Source organism: Caretta caretta, chromosome 1 (assembly GCF_965140235.1).
Source record: "Caretta caretta isolate rCarCar2 chromosome 1, rCarCar1.hap1, whole genome shotgun sequence".
Classification (NCBI taxonomy): domain Eukaryota; kingdom Metazoa; phylum Chordata; order Testudines; family Cheloniidae; genus Caretta; species Caretta caretta.
In genome coordinates, this window is record NC_134206.1 from 339,671,156 (window position 1) to 339,692,505 (window position 21,350).

The following is a 21,350-nucleotide window of genomic DNA, read 5'->3' on the forward strand; positions in this document are numbered from 1 at the left end:
TAGCTTCACAACATCCCACCTCTTTATTTTGGTACTTAGATGGCCCCATTACTCTAGTATCTGAGCACTTCACTATCTTTAATGTATTTATCCTCACAACACCCCTGGGAGGCAGGGACATGTTTTACAAAGGGGGAATTGAAGCAGAGAGATACTAAGTGACTTGTACAGCATCACACAGAAATATACCAATTGAACCAAATCTCCCAAGTCCCACACTAGTGCCTAACCACTAGACCAGCCTTCCTCTCTCCCCTGGGAGGCCCAACAAGGGCTATCCTATTTACAGAAAGGGAAATGGAGGCAGAGAGGTTAAGTGACTTGCTCAATGCCATGGAAGGAATGTGTCAGAGCCAGGATTAGCACTCTTGAGATCCCCATCTCCCAGGACTGTGCTGGGACCACCCCAGCATGCCTCTCTCTTCGGGGCATACTCAATGTCCCCAGAAATCGTGAAAACCCTGTTTCCAATGGTTCAAGTCATTTGTTTTCAGCCCAGTGATTCACAATTGGAGATCTTAGAATTACCAGTGCTCCCTCAGTCTAGCAGTAACTTTTTCATGCTGGCCAAGGACTGGATGGAGCAAGTTCCACACTTTGGCCAGTAATTTTCTATCCCAGAGGTATGTGCGTGCAGGAGGTTGTATAATAAAAGAGAGGTACAAAACATACTCTGAAGAGAGCTGGACATTCTCTGTGCAGCTGTGATACCAGAGGGAGGTAGTTTACATCATTTGGGGAAGTGAATTCAAACTGGCCATCTTTGTAACTACAGAATTTCCCAGAGGCTCTAAACTAGCTCACACATCATGGGCTCCACAGACATGTCACACAGCAAGCGGAAAGCATGTGACGGGAAGAAAGAAAGTTACCTATTTTCTCTCTAGTTTCCTGTACAATTGCGTCGGTTCCTTTTACGACCAGATTCGTGAGAGTGGTTTGTATCTTCTTCTTAGGGGCTGCAGCTGCTGCACTACAGAGACAAAACCCCACAAAAAGTGAGTGCTGCTCCAAGACACGTAGCAGTAAAGGGTGAGGAGCAGTACTGGAGTTTGAGTATCAGCTCAGCAACTCCCCAAATGCTCCAATTACCCATCGTTCACTCTGAGCAGGTGCTTCCTTCACAAGTAGGGACATTGTGCTGTAATCTTTTGTATCTCAAAGACTTGGGCTTCCCATTTCTGCCAAGATTTAGATACACATTTCTGAGTATTAAGGAGACACAGAGACTTTGACGAAATCTGGCTAATTTTAGCTCAAGAAAAAGATAGGAGAGATTGCTACATGCAGCCACACATGTCATTTAATGAGGTAATCAGGTAGCATTGTTAGGAGAATCCTAAAAGTGATTTGCAAGTATTGGGCATGATCCAGCTTCCACTCAAGTCAATGGGAGTCTTTCCACTGCTGACTTCACTGGGATTTGGAAAGGGTCCAATTAAGTCTCAGAACCCATGTGAAGTAGAGACCGGATACATACAGCTCACTTCACCCATCACTCCCAGGTGGGAGGCAGTAGGTATTTAATAACACACAGCAACATCATATCATTTAAGTTAGGAAGTGAAAAAACACAAGATCCAGGGATATGTCATCAGAATGTAATTACCCACGATAGCATTTGGCCAGGACACAGTGGTTAAAAGTGCCCAGGGATCTTTAATGACCCTAAGTGCTCAGGACTTAAATTTACCCCTCCTTTGAAAGAGGGCAGCACAGCATCCCCAGCCTCACAATGCGGTATTGTTGTGGTACAGATTCTGAGGTAAGAACATCACATACCAACTCACCAACACCACCTCAAGGATAGGAAGGTGTTTTCCATCCAAGCACTGACTGCTTACCTTGGATGGCCAGGCAGGCTCCCTGCCAAATGCGGTGTGGCTCAGAGCAGTTTATTCCTGTTTGGTTAATTTAGTGAACCCAAAGGAATGCTGGTCTCTTTAAAGGTAACTTCAGGCACACTTATAAGTAGTCAGGAAGTGAATTCTGCCAAAGAGCCAAGGGCTGCAAGGAAATTAAGCAGTTTCTCTTACACTGAGGCTGCGTAGGCTGCTGAAGAAACACCTCCATAGTAAAACCCATCCTGACAGAGCCGCTCCTTCAAGCTGGGATTTTTGCAAGCTATCCTTTTTGGAGCACGGCCACTGGAGAAGCTAGACTGCAAATCTGCCCGCTTCGAGCTGAGCCTCTTGTACTGGGATTGTACGTGGTACTGGCAATATTCACAGTCATTCTGAAGGAAAGAAATAAGGGAGCTCTGTAATTGAAGACTAACTGGAGATTGATAGATAACATTTCCCCTGAGAAAAACAACAATATCTTTTTGTAACTAAGCTGTGCTCATACAAACATGATGAGTCACCAGCAAGTATTGAGCTTGACCAACACACACACAGGCCTCTACCACTGTGGGTTGAAGGCTGTTATAATGCAGGGACCAGTCACTAGAGGGAGACAAGATCCCACACACTAATGTCTTACATATTCCCTCTTAGAATAGCTTATTCTCAAAGTCTGCAGGTCCAAGGTTTCACCTCACCGACATCTGGGTCATCAGTATGTATGTGGCCATGGCTCATGACCTTCAGTTACACGGCCTCTTTACAAGCATAGACATGGAAGAAAAGCAACACTAAAAATGAGAAGTTTCCTACAGCCAGTTAAAAAAGTTTACAGACACGTTTCAATATAAACCCAAGAGAGAATAGAGATTAAAATCAGTGATTGTCCTAGTTTGTCTGTTGGGAGGGATCAATACTGTGAACAGCACCCTCCACTCATGGTGTTCATTAACTTTCCATCACAATTGAAATAACGTCATTCTCTATGTAGTTCTATGTACAGGGTTTCTAGTAGCAATACCTTCCAGATCAGGCACGTTGTGCTTGTTAGCCAAGAACCAGTCACCTCCTCCAGCCAGGTTAGCCGCCAGGAAATGTCCTCCCCAAGGCTCATTACTGCCAGCTCTAGATGTTTATTGATGCAGTTGAGGTTTAGGATACTGCACATCCATGTCACCATGTGCTGACATATAAGCACGTTCCAATGTTGTTGCAAATGTCTTATACAATTACTGTCCTCCTCCATCTCCAAATGCTTCTACCCCACTTCCAATCCTCCCCCATTTTGCTGGTATCCTTCAAGGTTCTGTACTAAGCCTGTACTCTTTTCCTTCTACACCTACCTGTGGGTGCTCGGCTCTGCTCTTATTGGGATGATTCCCCTCTCTGCTCATCTCCACATCTGTCTGAACTCTCAGCCTGGATGAACTACCACCAACTCAGACGCCAGTGGAAACTAGAATATTCCCCACACCCAAACCCTTCCTTCTTCACAACTCTATACTCTCGATACATGGTCTTGACATCAGAGCTGTGAGCATGTACTGAGTCTTAGTCACAAGGGAACAGTTTTCAAGATGCATTTGCTTGTGTATATATCTGGGTAGAACTGAACCCAAAGATTATCAGAGGGGCTCCACTCTCATAGGGTCCCTTGCAGAGATGGCAAAGCTCACATCTTAACATAGCACATGGTGACCAAAGGATATTTAGATTAGATTAAGATTTCATTTCCTCCTTCTTGACCTTCCCACTTTTAATGGAGTGGCCTGCCCCTAAAGGCTGCAGGCCTGGAGCAGGCAAGTATCATACCATTAGCCCTGACTGCCACACCGACGATGTGGTGTGGGGTTTAGTTAGTAGAACCAGCTGGGTTAAGAGCAGGTGAGACAAACACCTGTCAGGGATGGTCTAGATAATACTTAGTTCTGCCATGAGTGCACGGGACTGGACTAGATGATCTCTTGAGCTCTCTTCCAGTCTTACCATTCTATAATTCTCCTATAAAGAGCAGCAGGAAGCTGCCAGCAAGGGGGGATGCTCAGGGAGAGAGAGACGGCAGAGTCTTTGGACATAAGATGCTTCAGCAGAGGCCTGAGACAGCAGGGAGTGGCTGCAGGGAGTAAGTAGACTGCAGCAGGAAACCCTGAGTTTTTGAGTAAAAGGCTAGAGGCGGGGAAGGCCTGGGAGACCCCAAGTAGGGAGACAAGGAGTCAAGATTTGATGGGGATTTGAGAAATTTTATTTTGAATATTCTGTTAATAAATCCTGCCCCAGGGAGATGCGTTTCTGGACTTGAGAAGAGTTTTAGCAATTTGACTGAGAGAGCCTTAAAAAAATGGGGAAACCGAGGCAGGCCACCTGTAGAGCACCAACAGCCCACAAGGGGGCATGCAGGTGAAGGCCTGCCCATTGACACAACTAATGACACACACATTAGTTATAAATTACGACCCAATAGTAATGCACAGAATCAGAGCACTGGCTCAAAGGCACCAGCCAGATTTTCCTTCATCAGTGACCCATAAAAGCAACAACAGATACATACCAGGTTAACAATCTGTGTACATGGGTCACCATTCTTCTTCCTAGCTTTGCAGGTTCCCAAGTCCAGAGCTTCACCCAAAAGTAATATCTTTTGGGGGTGATCAACAGACAAACACATCTAAAAAGAAACAGCACAAAGAGTAAACCCAAGGCTCAATAAACAGACTTCTGGAGAGGGGCTGGATGGGTCACAGGATGGTAATGAAACAGAGCCCTTGATCTCCAGGTCATTGGTTCAGTTCCTGTCTAGGTTGGTAGTGACCAAATGTAATTTACCACAGGACAGCAAATTGATGGATTATGAGCCAGTAGATGGTCTCAGTCCAAATTTCTAGTGAACATGTGTTCGCAGGACAAAAGCCACCATCAAGTGGCCCGGCTGCTGGAAGTCTCCACAGAGAAGCCAAAGACTGAACAGGCATGGAGACCAAATACCTGCTCAGTCCTGAACACGGTCATCCTTGGAACAGAGCTTAGCTATATTGGTATGACTAGGCTGCATTGCTATGGACCATGCTGTATGCATTCTGTGGATAGACAGACGGCTTCATATGTCATTACTGGAAGTTAGCACCTTTTACAGTTCACTTTAATTGAAAGATTTATACCAGGCTAGCCCACTGTACACAAGGGCTCAGGCTAGCTCACTGTCCACCGCAGTTCAAGGCACCGCCTGTACCAGAAGGGGTGTTGGCCTTCCTCAGAAGCGGATTGGCAGTCATTGTGACAAGGGGTCAAATACTGCTATATGCCCATAAATCAGGTCCAGGGAGAATTACTGAAAAACAGTGGCTCTAACGGAAAAGAGGAGGTAAAAACTCCTAGCCTTCTGGAAAAGGAAAGAAAAGAAAGGGGAAAAACAAGAGAGCAGATCGAGGGACGTGATCGTTCCCTCTATTCGACATTGGTGAGGCCTCATCTGGAGTACTGTGTCCAGTTTTGGGCCCCACACTACAAGAAGGATGTGGATAAATTGGAGAGAGTCCAGCGAAGGGCAACAAAAATGATTAGGGGTCTAGAACACATGACTTATGAGGAGAGGCTGAGGGAGCTGGGATTCTTTAATCTGCAGAAGAGAAGAATGAGGGGGGATTTGATAGCTGCTTTCAACTACCTGAAAGGGGGTTCCAAAGAGGATGGCTCTAGACTATTCTCAATGGTAGCAGATGACAGAACGAGGAGTAATGGTCTCAAGTTGCAGTGGGGGAGGTTTAGATTGGATATCAGGAAAAACTTTTTCACTATGAGGGTGGTGAAACACTGGAATGCGTTACCTAGGGAGGTGGTAGAATCTCCTTCCTTAGAGGTTTTTAAGGTCAGGCTTGACAAAGCCCTGGCTGGGATGATTTAACTGGGAATTGGTCCTGCTTCGAGCAGGGGGTTGGACTAGATGACCTTCTGGGGTCCCTTCCAACCCTGATATTCTATGATTCTAAGAGACCCTTTCGACATATAATCTGTTTATTGTCAAGTGAGGAAAAGGAAATCCCAGCTTTATATGCTCAGGGTTCCAGGGAAACAAGACAAGGAGCTGTGGTAGGGCTGGAGGTATTTTATAGAATGCATTGCAGGGTGGGATATGAATTTCCAAGCACTTTTCCTTCTGAGGGCACTCTGAATTACAACATCAGTTGGGCAAAGTGTTTTGAAACATTTCCCAGTGACAGCCCAATAAAATTATGAGTCCAAGAGAATAAAAACACTCTTACCTCATCCGAGCCCTCTTTAGGTTTCATGGGATTAGCATTGAGCAGCCCAATGACCATGCCTTGGTCTGTCTTCCAGTGTTCTTTGTGGACATCACCGAACAAAAACAACGAGACACAGCTGTTCAGATCACGCAGGTCGTTCAGCCGCCAGATACTGAAAGTTTTGCCCTGGAACAGACATTGGTTTTCCCTTTAAGATCTTAATAAGAAAACCACTGATATTGCCCAGGCTTACAGCAATCTGCACGGAACTTGTTACTATTTTGCCTTTGTTCTCTATATTTAGTATAGGCTAGGGAATACTATGACAACATTATTTACTTACAAAGGTAATTGTTAAACATGTAATTGTGACCGCTGTTCTTGCTCCTGTTACCAATACTTAATAGCTATAGAGCACTTCACACAGACTCTTATTAATCCATAATATCCCGTACAGTATGAGTTGACCCCATTTTACAGATGATGAAATTGAGGAAGAGTTTTGCCTAAGACTACCTAGCTGGATCTAGAACACAGACCTTGTGTTCAGCTCCGTGTCGTCTGCTGACAAAATACTAGCTTGTAGAATGATCACAAGTGAACTGGTAGAAGCCCCATGATTTGGCATTTTTAGAACAAGATTGAACAAAGCCCTAGTAAGTCTATGATAAGTAGGCTTGGAAGGATTGAATTTTAATTGGTAAATGTCAACAAACATCTATTTCACCTTACACACAAACCAACAAAAAATATTTCCAATAATGATAACCAAAATTTACAAATACGCAAAGAAAGAAAAATTCTGCTTGGGAACTTATTAGAGTTTGATTTTCAGCTACGTACTTTGTATATTTTGACATGGGATGTTGACAATTTGTTTTTTAACACTTATAACCCTTTAACTTTTTGAATCTCAACATCTATTGTCATTAGTTATTGCTTGTCCCCTCCATAATTTCCTGCAACTGTGAAAATTTAAATGGATAAATATAGGGAAAAAAATGCTTAAAAACAAATATTGATATCTCTCAAAATTATAAATAATAACAATTGAATTCTGCCAAGCCTTCATTGGAAGGGAAAACGACTGAGTGACCTAACAGATCTTTTCTATCTTGTGATTTCATGAGCTAGACATCAGCTCACCTTTTGAGACTGCTTTTATTTTTTTTGGTGCTATTTAATATTGTGACTTCTGCTTTCATAGAGGTAGCTGCTCTTCTGGGGGCCAAAACTAGTGAATTTAGCAATTCATAACAATATAAGTCATAATAAAGATGAAATAATCCTACAGAATGCATGTACCACAACAGAATGAGCAGATTTATACATCATTCTGTAGGTGACAATCTTATGCCATGCATCCAGGTTCTCATATGAGAGCTGACACTAGCAGCATTGAATTAACCTAGACTACTGAGAATATTCAAATGTAATATAGTAGCTTGTTTTAATTAAAACAAGAATGTGGAGTTGGCTGACAAAATGTGCAAAATCTAATTAGCCTGTCAGTGAAAATACCCTCATTTAATTGAGAATAGAACAAAACTGCTTACGTTATTTGAGCTCTGAGGGGTGATTTTCTTTATTATGACTCCAAATGTTACCCAGTCTGTTTCCTCCAGATTCCCCCCAGCCAGCTTGCCTTGCAGTTGAGACAGTCTGATCAGCTTCCGTCCAGCCATTTTCCTGTCTATTTCCACTGATGACACACGGGGTTTTCTACATGAAGAAACAGAGCATATAGAGACCACTAACATTAGCACCAATACATGGAGATGACCAATAGCTTTTACATTCATGAAATTACAGCAAGAGACCTATTAGACTGTCTAGCCCATCCCCAACCACCATCATTGCAGGACTGTTCTTGGGAGTACAGTATGTAGTGCTCTGTTCTTAAAGAGCCCAGCATCCCCCCGGTAGATCACTCCACAGTCTAATAGGAGTCAATGAAAAGTATGTTCTGCACCTGATTTCATCCCATTCCTCCTAGCTGTACAATCTTAGAAAGCCTGAAACAATTCCTGTCAGTTACTGGTGTTAAACATACAAATATTTGAAGGCTGCTGATGTAATTAGTTGTGTCCAAGTACCAACACAACAAGTTAAACTTGTATCTGTGGTTAATTCTATTCATTTCAGCAAGGACTGAACAATATTGCTGCCCAAGCATGAGTGCGGGTTTGAAATTCACCGCTCTTTCCAATGAGGAAAGCCATTTCAAGTAACAAGAGACCTTTTGTGGTCACAACAAGCATTGGGAATATGGGTCAACTCCTGAGGGCCCCCTCCTGCTCACATTGAAGTCCATAGCAAGACACCCATTCATTTTGATTGAAGCAGGAGCAGGCTCCATCATGTCTCCCTTGCCTCCACACCATCTCTGAACATATTGTGACAGAAGCAGTTCTAAGCACACTGTCTAATAAAATTACTACATTGTTAGAAATGGACTCTAGGTGAAAACAGCATGGTTAGCATCTGTAGAAGAGGACAAAAAATGGTAAATAAGCCAGCAGAGATGTTGCTGTCTAATTACTGAACTACCTACCAGTGCTGCTGCTAGATTATTAACATTCCACCCTGATCAGAGAATATTCATTCTGGGATGGGAAAGCTATTTATAAAATACTGCCAACCAGAAATTTCACCCTGGTCTGACAGCCCGAGATCCCCATTCACAATACATTTGACAAAGGAAGAACCTTTGGGACAGTCCATTAGAAGGATCACATCTCTCCTGTTATTTAAAAATGTTCCCTTGACATCCAGAACAGCTTTGGGTCACTGACCTTAATCTGAGTCCAGAGAAGGTTTCCACAGAGACTGGCTGATCAGTCACACTGGAACTCCCTTGCACTTGAGGAGTCCGGTCTCTGGTGGCCATTTTGGGCCTGTTCCCAGGAGTAGATCTGAGTGGTTGAAATGATGAACTTGATATTGGCCTTGGAGGAGGACTCTTATTCTCTGTAAATAAGAAGGAAAATCTGCATAACGAATGAAAAACAATATTCTCAGTTATAAAATTCAGCAATTTAAAAACTTAACAAGAGACACCAACCTAGACCATATTACCCACAGTAGCGATGGAGAAAAACTTATTCTGCTAGTCAGCTGTGCCTCCTAAGTACAGGATTGTTCCCTGTAGTGGAATCTCAAGGACTAACTCCTGCTCACTTGTAAATGACTCAAGTGACGCAGTTTCCTTTAAGAGACGAAGCCAGTGCCTCAGATCTACAGTGTAACTTTCATATTCTCAGACGAGAGCTAATATTTACCAGACAGCAGCATAGCGCTAAGGCAGCTTAACTGCACCAGAACCTAGTTACTAAGACCTATACCTGATGGTGAATGTTTTGGTTTCTGGGCTCCCTGTTTGGTTATTGATAAAGGGCCGTTGAGCTGAGCAGAGAAACATGGTGACTCCTGGAGTTTCGGAGTTTTCCTTTCTTTGAAGGGAATACAGGGCGATTTACCTGGTCAACAAAAACAAAGAATATTAATGAGACCTCATTGGCTGGACACAAACTCTAATAATTGCTCCAACTAAACACATCCTTGTATAAATTAAATACAGGACTCAACGTGGAAACCTTTCCATATAGCTGCCAGCTCCTGAAGCCTGCATTTGAAATGTAACAGCTGGGTAGAAACCAGCCATTCATCCTCCAGTGATTCAAGACAGCAGGTACAAATGAACCATTAGGCTATATTAAGCAGGAGCACTGGCAACACACACTTTGCTAGCCCTAAATATGACCCTCTTCCCTTTTATCCCTACCACATTCACCACACAGGTGTATCACTCACAGTAACACCACAAAGCAATGTGATCTGTATATTGTGTGAAATGTACCACCTACCAACAATGGGCTCCAATGTAGCGGCTTCCATCAGAAGACCTCAAAGAGCTTTATGCACGTGAGTCAGTACAACACCCTCCAGAGCATCATCCCCATTTTACAGATGGGGAAACTGAGGGTCAGTGATTTAGTGACTTGCCCAAGGTGACACAAGAAATTTGTAGCAACAAAGAACAGAACCCAGGCCTGTGTTCTCTCAACCAGGCTGCCCCCTTCTACTAGTTGACAGCTTTTGCCTAGTTGTCTAGACACCTAGTTTTCTGCAAGACTTGACTATAAATACAAGTTTGGATGTGGAGACATGATAAATGTGTTTAATTAACCTAGTTACCAAGGGTTTTTTTCTGAGGGCCTGAGCTGGATGGCTGCCCAATTGCAGTCATTTGTAACTGCTCCTGTAACTTCTTCATCTGCTCTTGCAATTTCCTCAGCTCATCTAGGAGAGAAAAGAAATAATGAAGCTAGCAGGAAACCAGCATGGATTAAGATTTACAAGATTACTGGAAGCTTAGTGGCTTTACTAAATCATGGGAATTTAGAAGTGATTCTAAGGGGAGAGAGAAAAAGGACTGACACCATGATAAAAAGAAAGCTCAAGTTCTGTAAGGCTCACAGGGAGCACAGACTTTCCCAGCAGCCCCACTGGAGCTGAATTTTTCTTTAACAAAGGTATTTCTTCATACAATCAACACTACTTAGGTGATGCTATGCCATGTGCATTAATATTTCCTCTCAATACAAGCAATGAAGTGAGAGTACTCAGTACCAGCTTCAAAAGTACCAGGACTGGACCGTACAGCTGCGATTGGCAACAGGTGTGTGTCTCCATGGCTCAACTTAGCATAGTAACAATAGCATTGATACTACCCCTATAAGTTACTCTGATGCTCATTTTTATATTAAGACTTTAACCAATGCAATCAGATTCAGCCCCAAAGATCAGTAAACACACAAGAAGCAGTTCCGATGAACTGCCTGTTGTTGAAGTTTAAGTGTGTGATTATTTTTTTTGTACTGGTGAAAGGTGCCAGAGTGACAGCCCTAGAGGGTGAAGAACTCTTTGTCCATAGAATGGGCTCATTCAGTCCTTGGTCTCTCTATTGACAAAGGTGGCATTTGGGATGGTAAATTTTGCCATGTGGACATTTAAAACTGGACTAACCCCAATATACTTACTTAACCCAGGCCACTCAAGAGTCTTCATGAGCGCTTTCAACCACTTCCCAACAGGGTTGGAGTTGAACTGGAGACTTGAGAGGAAGAGCTCTATATCCCTAACCAATCCCGTGAGCCCTCTGGTACACCCCAATCAGCTCTCTAGTGATCCCCGCAGCTTGTAAAGAGACTATATATATTTGAAGGTCATGAGCTTGAAGGGCATGACAAATCAGACAAAAATTGCTGTTTAGCAAACCTTGCAAATCTTGATTGTTTTTCTCCTTCTCCTGATTGAGAGCTGGAGAACAGGGTATTTCCTGTACAGTTTCTTCCTCTTCTTCTGTCAGGTCATCCACATCTCCAAACAACGCAGATGCATTTTCCTTCTGCTCACTGGCTTCACTCTCCTCAGCATCAACCTCCTCGGTGTAGGATGCATCATCCTCTGCGTCAAACAGCTCATCATACTCATCTGGTTCTCCAGCCTCATCTGAGTGAGCTGTGGTCTCTTCAGGAGTATTCTCATCCTCAGCTACCTCATTCTCTTCTAACAGGGAAGCCAACAGCTCCAAGTCTTCATCACCTGCAACAAACCAATCAAACCAAGAGTCACCACAGCCCAATTAAAGGAAAACTGCAATGTAATATGTGCCCAAGATATTGCAATCACATCTAATTACAAAGAAAAGTCGATCGCTAATTAGATGTAATCAGAGCACTGGTTTTTTTATAAAACCATAAGTTAGCCCCAAACAAATCTGCTGTTGGAAAAAGGAAGACAACAATGGAATACAGAATAGCTTCCAATCTCTTCGTCTAATGTAAAACAATGTGTCTGAGACACTATTTCTTTAAAATTCGCTATGTATAAAAAAAAATTACATGGGAAACAACAAAGCAAGGAGCGGAAATTGTCAGCTATGTTGATCAAGAAAGGTACATTGGAGCTGCAGGCAGAAACACAGTGAATGACAGGAGATTTCTACAGCTTGTTAGGTGTGCTCTATATTATTTTAGTTCTAGATTAATTTTTGGTTTATTGCCCAGGCTTCCAAACTGTGGTCCATCAATGGCCCGCAGAAAGCTGGCAGGCCCCAATTTGCTAGCATTTCCTTGTTGGCAGCCTCATTACAAAGAAGAGCCTGGAGGTCTGAAAAAGTAGAAACAGGAGCTGTCCAAAAGGATCAGAGCCACTAGTGGGGGTGGAACTGCCAGTCATCAGCAGGAAATATCAATGGGATCAAAGAAGAAGGGGAGCATATCCAGGAGAGCATGGGGACCAAGCAGCTGGGCAGCATGTCTGGGGAAGAAGGGGATCAAGCACCAAGGAAATATGTGCAGGGCCAGAAGGGACCAGGCAGTAAAGAAACATGAGTAGAGAGAGAGGAACGAAACAGACTGAGGGGAGATGAAATTCAAAGGAAAGAACAATCGCGTGATTTAGCCTTTGATGCTGAAGATTGTTGGATCATATTAAAGAAGTTCTGTGTTAAAATCACAAATGAGTTTGATTCCCCATAGTTTAAATTCCAGGGTATTACTAATTAAGAGGTCTCTTGGTTTTTGGTACTGTTTCTCTGCCTCTATGTGTGAAACTTGCAAGCTGCTAAATGTGTTAGTACATTCTCAGACAGTCTGTTCTCAAAGCAATTCTTTGTAACAACAACTACTCACACAGAGAGAGACTCAAAGCAATACTCTGTAACAACAGAAACAGCACCCAGAGACTCCCCACCCTTTTGTTGTATTCATCTCGCTTTGTTAACAATTGTGATTAAAATAGAGATAGAGGATGTATGTGAATGGATGCTTGGTGTGGATAATAACTGAATGATCAGGGAGGTGCCAGCCTAAGAATCCAGCGTCCATTGGCTGAAGATGGCGTCAAGTGGAAATAACCAGAGGACCCCCGGAGGGCAGACTGGAATCCACCCAACAGCCTCAAGAATGGGAGAACCAAAGAACAAGATAACACCCGGCAGCACGGAGTCATCAGGAATGTGCTATCTGCTGACTGATTCAGCAACAGCATGATGAAGCAATTCCCATAGACTGGCATAGGAAGAAATTCCTATAAAAATGGACTCTAGAAAGTGAGAACTTTGGGGTCTGATCCTGCAAACCAACTTCCAGGAGCATCAGATGAGCATCTGACAAGGCCCTGCTCCCTCCTCATGTCCAGGCCACCTGGCAAGTGGCTTGGCATGAGCAACTCCAAGGCTGGTAACTATGATAACAACCTTGCAGAACCTCTGTGTGTGTGTGTATGAATGAATGTGTGAATAAATATGAGATAGAATGGAATGTTATAGCTATAACTAACTGCTTACTATGATTCTTTCTGTATTCACAATAAATGTGGCATTTTGCCTTTTCCCCTTTAGTAAGATCCTGCTGGTTTTTATTTTATTGATATAACAAGATGTGCCAAAGCAGCCCAATTGAAGGAGGCATTTTGTATAGATTGGTAGGGGATTTCGGATACTTCTACACTACAGACCTTATAGCGGCACAGCTGTACTGTTGGAGCTGTGCCACTATAAGGTCTCCTGTGTAGCTGCTCTATGCTGGCGGGAGAGAGCTCTCCGGCCGGCATAATTAAACCACCCCCGACGAGCGGCAGTTGCTATGTTGGCGGGAGAGTGTCTCCCGCCAACATAGTGCTGTCCACACTGGCACTTTTGTTGGTGAAACTTTTGTCATTCAGGGGTGTGTTTTTTCTACACCCGACCGACAAAAGTTTTAACAATAAAAGTGCTAGGGTAGACATAGCCTTAGTCTCTGGACCTCAAAGGCATCTGCTAATAAACAATTACTGTGATTTAATTTTACACTAGTTAAATGCAGTTTACAACCATGAACTCATTAACTCTGAACTCATTAAGTACACTCATTTATTGGCCCTAGATGTAAAAGGAAAGCGGGGCGAAGGAAAACTTCATTTCTCACCATCCATGATTTCAACAGGACTTCTTCAGCAGAGTCCCCAAAGGAAGAATCTCAGCTGTTAGGGAGAGAAAAGCAGCAATCTTGTTAACTTGCATGACAAATAAAACAAGGATTCAATGCATAAACTGGGGACACAAATCCAAAGATTTCTTAATGTGTTTAACTATTTAGAACTGCAATGGTTGCTGTCTTGGCCACTTCCTTATTTCACCAACCCCCTATGCACAGATGATAATAATCCTCTCAAAGCTTCCAACTGAAATAGTTTACACTTCTATACCACTACATAGCAAATTAATGGCAGAGCAGGGATGAGAATCCAGTCCCATGATTTAACCATTAGACAACACAGGCTCCCTCAACATGGTGAGCTTATCTCCTCTACTTTGCATGTACATATGATTTCTTAGTCCATAAGCTATCATTGGTTTCTTATTGTAGGGACACTGAATTACAGGCTCACATTTATACCAAAGTAACTCAGAAGTAACTTACAAACCATGCCCACCTCCCTTTAGCAAGTGTTTCTTCCCCAGTTCCTCTATTTACTATGCTTACTTTTTGTGTCTCATCTTATGTGAACTCTAATTTTTGGTTTAAGATCTCTATAATGTTGCATTTCATTTTTCTGCATTTAGATTCTGATCCTGCAGTGAGCTACATGCAGGCCCAAGGTCAACAACTGAAGTCAATTGGGCTCCATGCTGAGCTCTTTGCAGCATCAGAACATTAGGTTCCTTATTTAAAAAACAAACCACCCAAACACGTTAATAGATTCATAGATTTTTAAAGCCTGAAGGGACCAATGGCTCTCCTATTTGGACCTCCTGTGTAACACAACCCATAGAGTTTCATCCACTTACTCCTGTATTGAACCAAATAACTTGTGTTTTATTATAGAGTATCTTCCAGAAAGGCATCCAGTGTTGATGTGAAAGCTTCAAGAGATGGAGAATCCACCACTTCCTTTGATAGTTTGTTCTAATGGTTAATCACTCTCACTCTTATAAATCTGTGTTTTATTTCTAGGTTTCTTGTGCTTCTTTCAACACACAGTCATTAAAATAGATGGACCCGTTTTTATTTCAGTATATGAGTATTTCAGTATATTTCAGGATGATGATCCAAACATATGGACACTTCCCTAGAAATCTGGAGCACCAAACTTTGATATTATTAATTAGACAGGAAACAAGTGGTGGTGCGTGGGAAGAACTCAGTTTCTCCTATTGCTTATTATAGGTTACTGGACAAGCAGATTTCTTCAAAGACATTGAACATTGCTTTAGAGATCATCAAACAATAATCTGGAAAGTTTATTTAATGGGGAAAACATCATTTGGTCAGCACTGAAGAGTCAAGTGGATAAACGAAATTGGGTGCAGCACCCAAAAGTGTGCCAGGAGCATTACTGAGAAAAACAGATATGGCCCCATACCCCAAAGAGTTTAACTCCTGAAGTCAGAAAATAAGATACAAGGGACAGCAAAAATAGAGTGGGTGATGGCAGAACAAGAACTACTAATATCAAGTAGCACAGTTTCTTATACACACACAGAGATCTATGGTTATGTAGCGCTTCAGTGTAGACACTACCTATGTTCGCCGGTGTAGGTACTCCATCCACCTCCCTGAGAGGGGTCAACGGAACAATTCTTCTGTTGACCTAGTGTTGTCTACACCAGGGGTTAGGGTATATGTACATCTCTCAGGGGGGTGGAATTTTCACACCCCTGAAAGACATAGCTAAACCCATGTAAGCTCCTAGTGTAAACCACCCCTAAGAAATGTTTGCTGTAAACTCTAAAGCTGCTTGAGAAGTTTCAGCCAAAGTGATAATGTTTAAGGCTGCAAGTTTGTCAAGGAAGTCACGGATTCCGTGACTTTCCATGACTTCTGCAGCGGCCGGTGCACCTTGCTCAGGGGCAGCTCAGGCAGCCCCTGCCTACACCAGATGCACTGGCCCCTGCTGGGGCAGTCTCGGGTCACCGTGCTGCACCCCATCCCCGTGTGGCAGGGAGCAGGGGGTTGGGGCACTGGACAGGGTGAGGCAGGCTCTGGGCGGTGCTTACCTAGGGGGCTCTTCGGAAGTGGCGACATCCCCCCCGCTCAGCTCTGCGGGCTGCCCCCACCCAGAGCACTGGCTTCACAGCTCCCATTGGCCAGGAACCACCGCCAACGGGAGCTGCGGGGGAGGTGTCTGCAGGCAAAGGCAGCCCGCAGAGCTGCCTGGCCACGCCTCTGCCTAGCAGCTGAGCGAGGGGGATGTCACCACTTCTGGGAAGCCCACCAGGTGAGCACCGCCCAGAGCCCGCCTCACCCCATCTGGTGCCTCAACCTCCTGCCCCCTCCCACATCCAAACAATGCTGAGGTCCATCCTGGCACACAGCCACACGCAGCAAGGCAAAGGGAGCTGGAGCCATAACATTTTAATCATCACCCCATGGAAAAGGGAGTACATCAGGAGATCGGGTGCAGCGTGAGGCTCCCCGGTTACCCTGCAGGGTGTGTGGGGAGCAGTCAGGGAGGAGCTGGTTTCATTTCTGACCCACTCCCCATCTCTTTGAATCACCTGCGAGATGCTTCACAGCCGTGACCGGCCTCATGAGCATCCAGACAGAGACACCTCCCAGAACTATCCATGACTCTTCCCCCCTTCCCTTCCCTTCCCTTCCCTTCCCTTCCCTGGGCGCCGCCAGAGCCATCCCCGACTCCACATCCCCCAGCACCGAACCTGCCCCCCACGGGACTCCCCCTCCCGCCCCCAGGGATCCCCAGCCCCCTTCTCCCACCCAGGCAATCCACAGCCCGGATCTCCTCTCCTCCTGGAGTCCCCTCCGACCCGATCCTTGCCCCCGCGGGACTCCTCCCTCAGCGACCCTCCTGAGATGAGAAGGGGATCGCGACCCCCCTGAGACCCCCGATCCTTCCCCGCCTGGGACCCCTGCCCCCGAATCCCCCTCCCCGAGCACAGACCCCGTGTCCCCCTCTCGCCCCTCGGAGACCCCTGCCCAGGAATCCACAACCCCGATCGCCGGGACTCCCGCAGATCCCCGACCCTCTTCCTCCTCCTCCTCTAACGGCCCCCGATCTCCTGCTCCGGGCAGGCCCCGCACTTACCGCGCGCAGCTCCGCTCCCCTCAGCCGGGTCACCCGCCAAAATTCTAACTAGGCCCCGCCCCCTCGCCTCTCGGGTCACACGCAGGCGCAACTGCCTCCCCGGCCAGGGGACAGACGCTGGAGTGCTGCGCATGCGTACAGCATCTCTGGCCCGCAAAACGGCGAGCCGTGGGAACTGCGCCATCTTTATTAAGGGCGGCGCAGTCCTGTGTCTGGTAGAGTAGTGTTGTGAAGCCAGTGGTGCCATCTTGCTTAGGGGCAGGCATGCATCATGTTCGAGGGCTACCTCTTTGGGACTAATGTTTGTTAAATGCCTGCCTTGAGCTCCTCGTTCTTCCGCCTGCAAGCCTTGGCGCAACCTCGCTGGGCAAAAACCACTAAAGCACTGGCCGCTGACCAAGCACCATAATGATGATGTCATGGGAAACTGCCTGCTGATGTCACAGAAAGCAGGGTGATGACATCAGACCAATAGGTCACCCTACAGACTGCTGCACGTCACCAAGTGCAGCGGTGGTGCTACACGAAAGGGCTGCCATATTGCCACACTCTTACCCCACTACAATGGGACATCCCGCATGTATGTCAAACCCATTCCCAGTGGAATGCCTCAGCATCCCAAGACATCACCGTGCCCCAAGGGGCAGCTGCATGGCCCTCTAGCACACCAACCTCTGTGCCCCAAGAGAAAACTGCTGGACACCCCCGTATGATGCCCCCTGCTCCTGGGGAGCTGGCTGGCACCTGGCCTAAACCACTCCTGCATCCACACAGGCCACCATTCCCCAACTCCGTACAATTTTTGGAACCCAGACCAGCCCAGCTGCCAGCCAGCCAGGAGCAGTTTGCTCTGCTTCAGATTGTAATTCCAAGGGAGAGAATTACAGTCTGCCTATTTAAAGTAGCACCTAGGGATTATTGTAATTGAAAAGAAATCTCATTTATAATTTGCTTGCATTGTGAATTTGCCAAAAAAAAAAAAAAAAATGTGTGCAGTCTGTTTCAACATTTCCCACGTATAGTCAGATATGATCCTGCAAACACACATATGAATAGTGCCACTGAATGTGTGTAAGCCTTTGAAGAGGACAGAAATAATCAATCATTAGCTGCAAAGGAAAAGTGTCATACTATGGCTATTTCTACCAAGATGCTCACCAATGACTTTGTCTGCCCAATCTGCTCACGAGCATGCGTGTCACGCTTTGGACTTCAGAGTCACTCCAGAATCCACAAAAAGAGATAGCATGAAAACGTCATCGTTGAACCAACGGATTACACACACACACACAAAACAGAATTGTCAGACACATAGATGAACATAATTTGTTGGGGAAGAGTCCACATGGTTTTTGTAAAGGGAAATCATGCCTCACCAATCTACTAGAATTCTTTGAGGGGGTCAGTATGCATGTGGACAAGCAGGACCCAGTGGATATAGTGTACTTAGATATTTAGAAAGCCTTTGACAAGGACCCTCACCAAAAGTTCTTAAGCATAGTAAGCTGTCATGGGATAAGAGGGAAGGTCCTCTCATGGATCAGTAATTGGTTAAAATATAGAAAACAAAGGGTTGGAAAAAAATATGAGTTTTCAGAATGGAGAGAGGTAAATAGACCCAGGGCTCTGTACTGAGACCAGTACTATTCAATATATTCATAAATGATCTGGAAAAGGGGGTAAACAGTGAAGTGGCAAAATTTGCAGATGATACAAAACTACTCAGGATAGTTAAGTCCAAAGCAGATTGCAAATTGCTACAAAGGGATCTCACAGAACTGGATGACTGGGCAACAAAACGGCAGATTAAATTCAGTGTTGATGAATGCAAAGTAATGCACATACCAATACATAATCCCAACTATACATACAAAATGATGGGGTCTAAATTAGCTGTTGCCACTCAAGAAAGAGATCTTGGAGTCATTGTGGATAGTTCTCTGAAAACATCCACTCAATGTGCAGTGGCAGTCAAAAAAGCAAACATAATGTTGGAAATCATTAAGAAAGGTATAGATAAGAAGACAGAAAATATCATATTGCCTCTATATAAATCCACACCCACATCTTGAATACTGCATGCAGATGTGGTAACCCCATCTCAAAAAAGATATATTGGAACTGAAAAAGGTTCAGAAAAGGGCAACAAAAATGATTAAACATATTGTAACTCTTCTGCCCGTCAGAGTTGGCAGCAACAAGGGCTGGGTTCAGTATCTAGGGGTTCCGTTTCAATAACACAATGCAAAACCGGCTCAAGCCCCAACCCAGTGACCTGGGACAATTACATACCACCCCCCTGGGCATCTTTAAGAGGCAATACTTCCCCGCTCGCAAGCACAGAGTCTGAGTGTAGCAAAAGCCTTTTAATAAAGGATGGAAACAATGTGGCATTATGTTGGAGAAATACCACAAACAGGATTCATAACACCAACCATGAGCAAAAGACCCACCCCGAAGTAAGTTTGTCAGTGTCCTTTTCCCCTCAGGGTCTTAAGTCCAGCAACCCAATAGTCACCCCCCCCCCCCCCCCAGTTTCTGTCCTAGGTCAGTGCAGCCCCCCAGAGTCCAGAAGTTCATCTGCAGAATTTACCTCCCAGCCTGGGTGGAAGTGGAGGGAGGTATGTGGGGTCATCTTACATGCTCCACTGCTGGGTCGATGGCCAAGTGCCACGCCTCTCCATGGGGTCCTGCTGTCTGCACACCAACTTGTCTTCAGGCCCCCCCACTCCCAACTTAACACAGCTCTCAGTGATCTCAACTCTTAGTAACTTCAGCTCTTTAGTGATTTCAGCTCTCAGTGACTCTTAACTGGTAGTAGGGGAGCCTCAGTGCTAGTCCAAAATAGGTCTAATGCTTAGACCAAGGTAACAGTGATTTCAGCTCTGCAGCATGTAACAAGACTCCTAATGGAGCCAAAATTAGCTCTGTTATTACACAGTGGAGGGGTCAAAATAGTGTTTAAAGCCCTCAGAATAAGAATAGGCCCACACTACCAGGTACACATACCTGTCCCCAGCCTCTCTCCATTCACTGGGTTTTGGAACCCATGTCCCTTGCCCAGCGAGTGCTACATAGTTGAGGGCGAGTCCCTCCGTCATAAAATGCCAAGTACAGTTCTACTGTCCTTGATTCACATAACCAGGATAACAACACTTTATTACTCCTGCCCCAATAACAGAGAGACTGGGGATCCCACAGCAGCCAAAGTGACCATTTGGGCAAGCAGTCCATCATGCTAGGCAGGGTGGGTGTGCCCAGGCAAACGAGATCAGCCCCTGAAGTCCTTTTCCACATCTCACCACCAGATGTCAGGGTAGAGCCATTCTGACTCTACTTACAATATGGAACAGCTTCTGTATGAGTAGAGATTAATAAGATTGAGACTTTTATCTTGGAAAAAGAGACAACTAATGGGGGATATGATAGAGGTCTATAAAATCATGACTGGTGTGGAGAAAGTAAATAAGGAAGTATTATTTATTCCTTCTCATAACACAAGAACTAAGGATCACCAAATGAAATTAATAGCCAGCAAGTTTAAAACAAACAAAAGGAAGCATTTCTTCACACAATGCACAGTCAACCTGTGGAACTCTTTGCCAGAGGATTTTGTGAAGGCCAAGACTATAACAGGGATCAAAAAAGAACTAGATAAATTCATGGAGGATAGGTCCATCAATGGCTATTATCCAGGGTGGGCAGGGATGACATTCCTAGCCTCTGTTTGCCAGAAGCTGGGAATGGGCAACAGGGGATGGATCACTTGATGATTACATGTTCTGTTCATTCCCTTTGGAGCACCTGCATTGGCCACTGTCGGAAGACAAGATACTGGGCTGGATGGACCTTTGATCTAACCCAGTATGGCCATTCTTATGTTCTAGGGACAGGAGTCTCGAGAATGCACCCCAACATCTCCCTTTATCATGACTCTGAGTTAGCTGCTAATCCAATCACTCTGTGTAATTCAAGTGTTGCAGTGCAGTTTAGCCTGTCACTTTAGCTAAACTAGCTCAAGCAGGGAGTAACTCAAATATAGAAACTTGGGGTAACTGTTTCAGAGAAAAAAGAAAAGGAGTACTTGTGGCACCTTAGCGACTAACCAATTTATTTGAGCATAAGCTTTCATGAGCTACAGCTCACTTCATCGGATGCATACTGTGGAAAGTGT

At 44.8% G+C, this 21,350-nt stretch overlaps 1 protein-coding gene across 1 annotated transcript in view; it reads right to left on the reverse strand.

The window, feature by feature from the left end:
- MCM10 (minichromosome maintenance 10 replication initiation factor) overlaps positions 1 to 17,235 on the reverse strand; it is a 34,306-nt gene extending 17,071 nt beyond the window's left edge. Inside the window, exons 1-11 of the mRNA XM_048836574.2 lie at positions 17,177 to 17,235; positions 14,056 to 14,110; positions 11,363 to 11,689; positions 10,280 to 10,384; positions 9,427 to 9,561; positions 8,878 to 9,052; positions 7,639 to 7,804; positions 6,101 to 6,268; positions 4,393 to 4,509; positions 2,037 to 2,236; positions 873 to 973 (exon numbers count right to left, since the gene is read on the reverse strand). Coding sequence (XP_048692531.2) covers positions 873 to 973; positions 2,037 to 2,236; positions 4,393 to 4,509; positions 6,101 to 6,268; positions 7,639 to 7,804; positions 8,878 to 9,052; positions 9,427 to 9,561; positions 10,280 to 10,384; positions 11,363 to 11,689; positions 14,056 to 14,062 — 1,501 coding nt within the window. The 5' untranslated portion in view covers positions 14,063 to 14,110; positions 17,177 to 17,235. The remainder of the gene's footprint in view (positions 1 to 872; positions 974 to 2,036; positions 2,237 to 4,392; positions 4,510 to 6,100; positions 6,269 to 7,638; positions 7,805 to 8,877; positions 9,053 to 9,426; positions 9,562 to 10,279; positions 10,385 to 11,362; positions 11,690 to 14,055; positions 14,111 to 17,176) is intronic.
- Between the last annotated feature and the right edge of the window lie 4,115 nt (positions 17,236 to 21,350).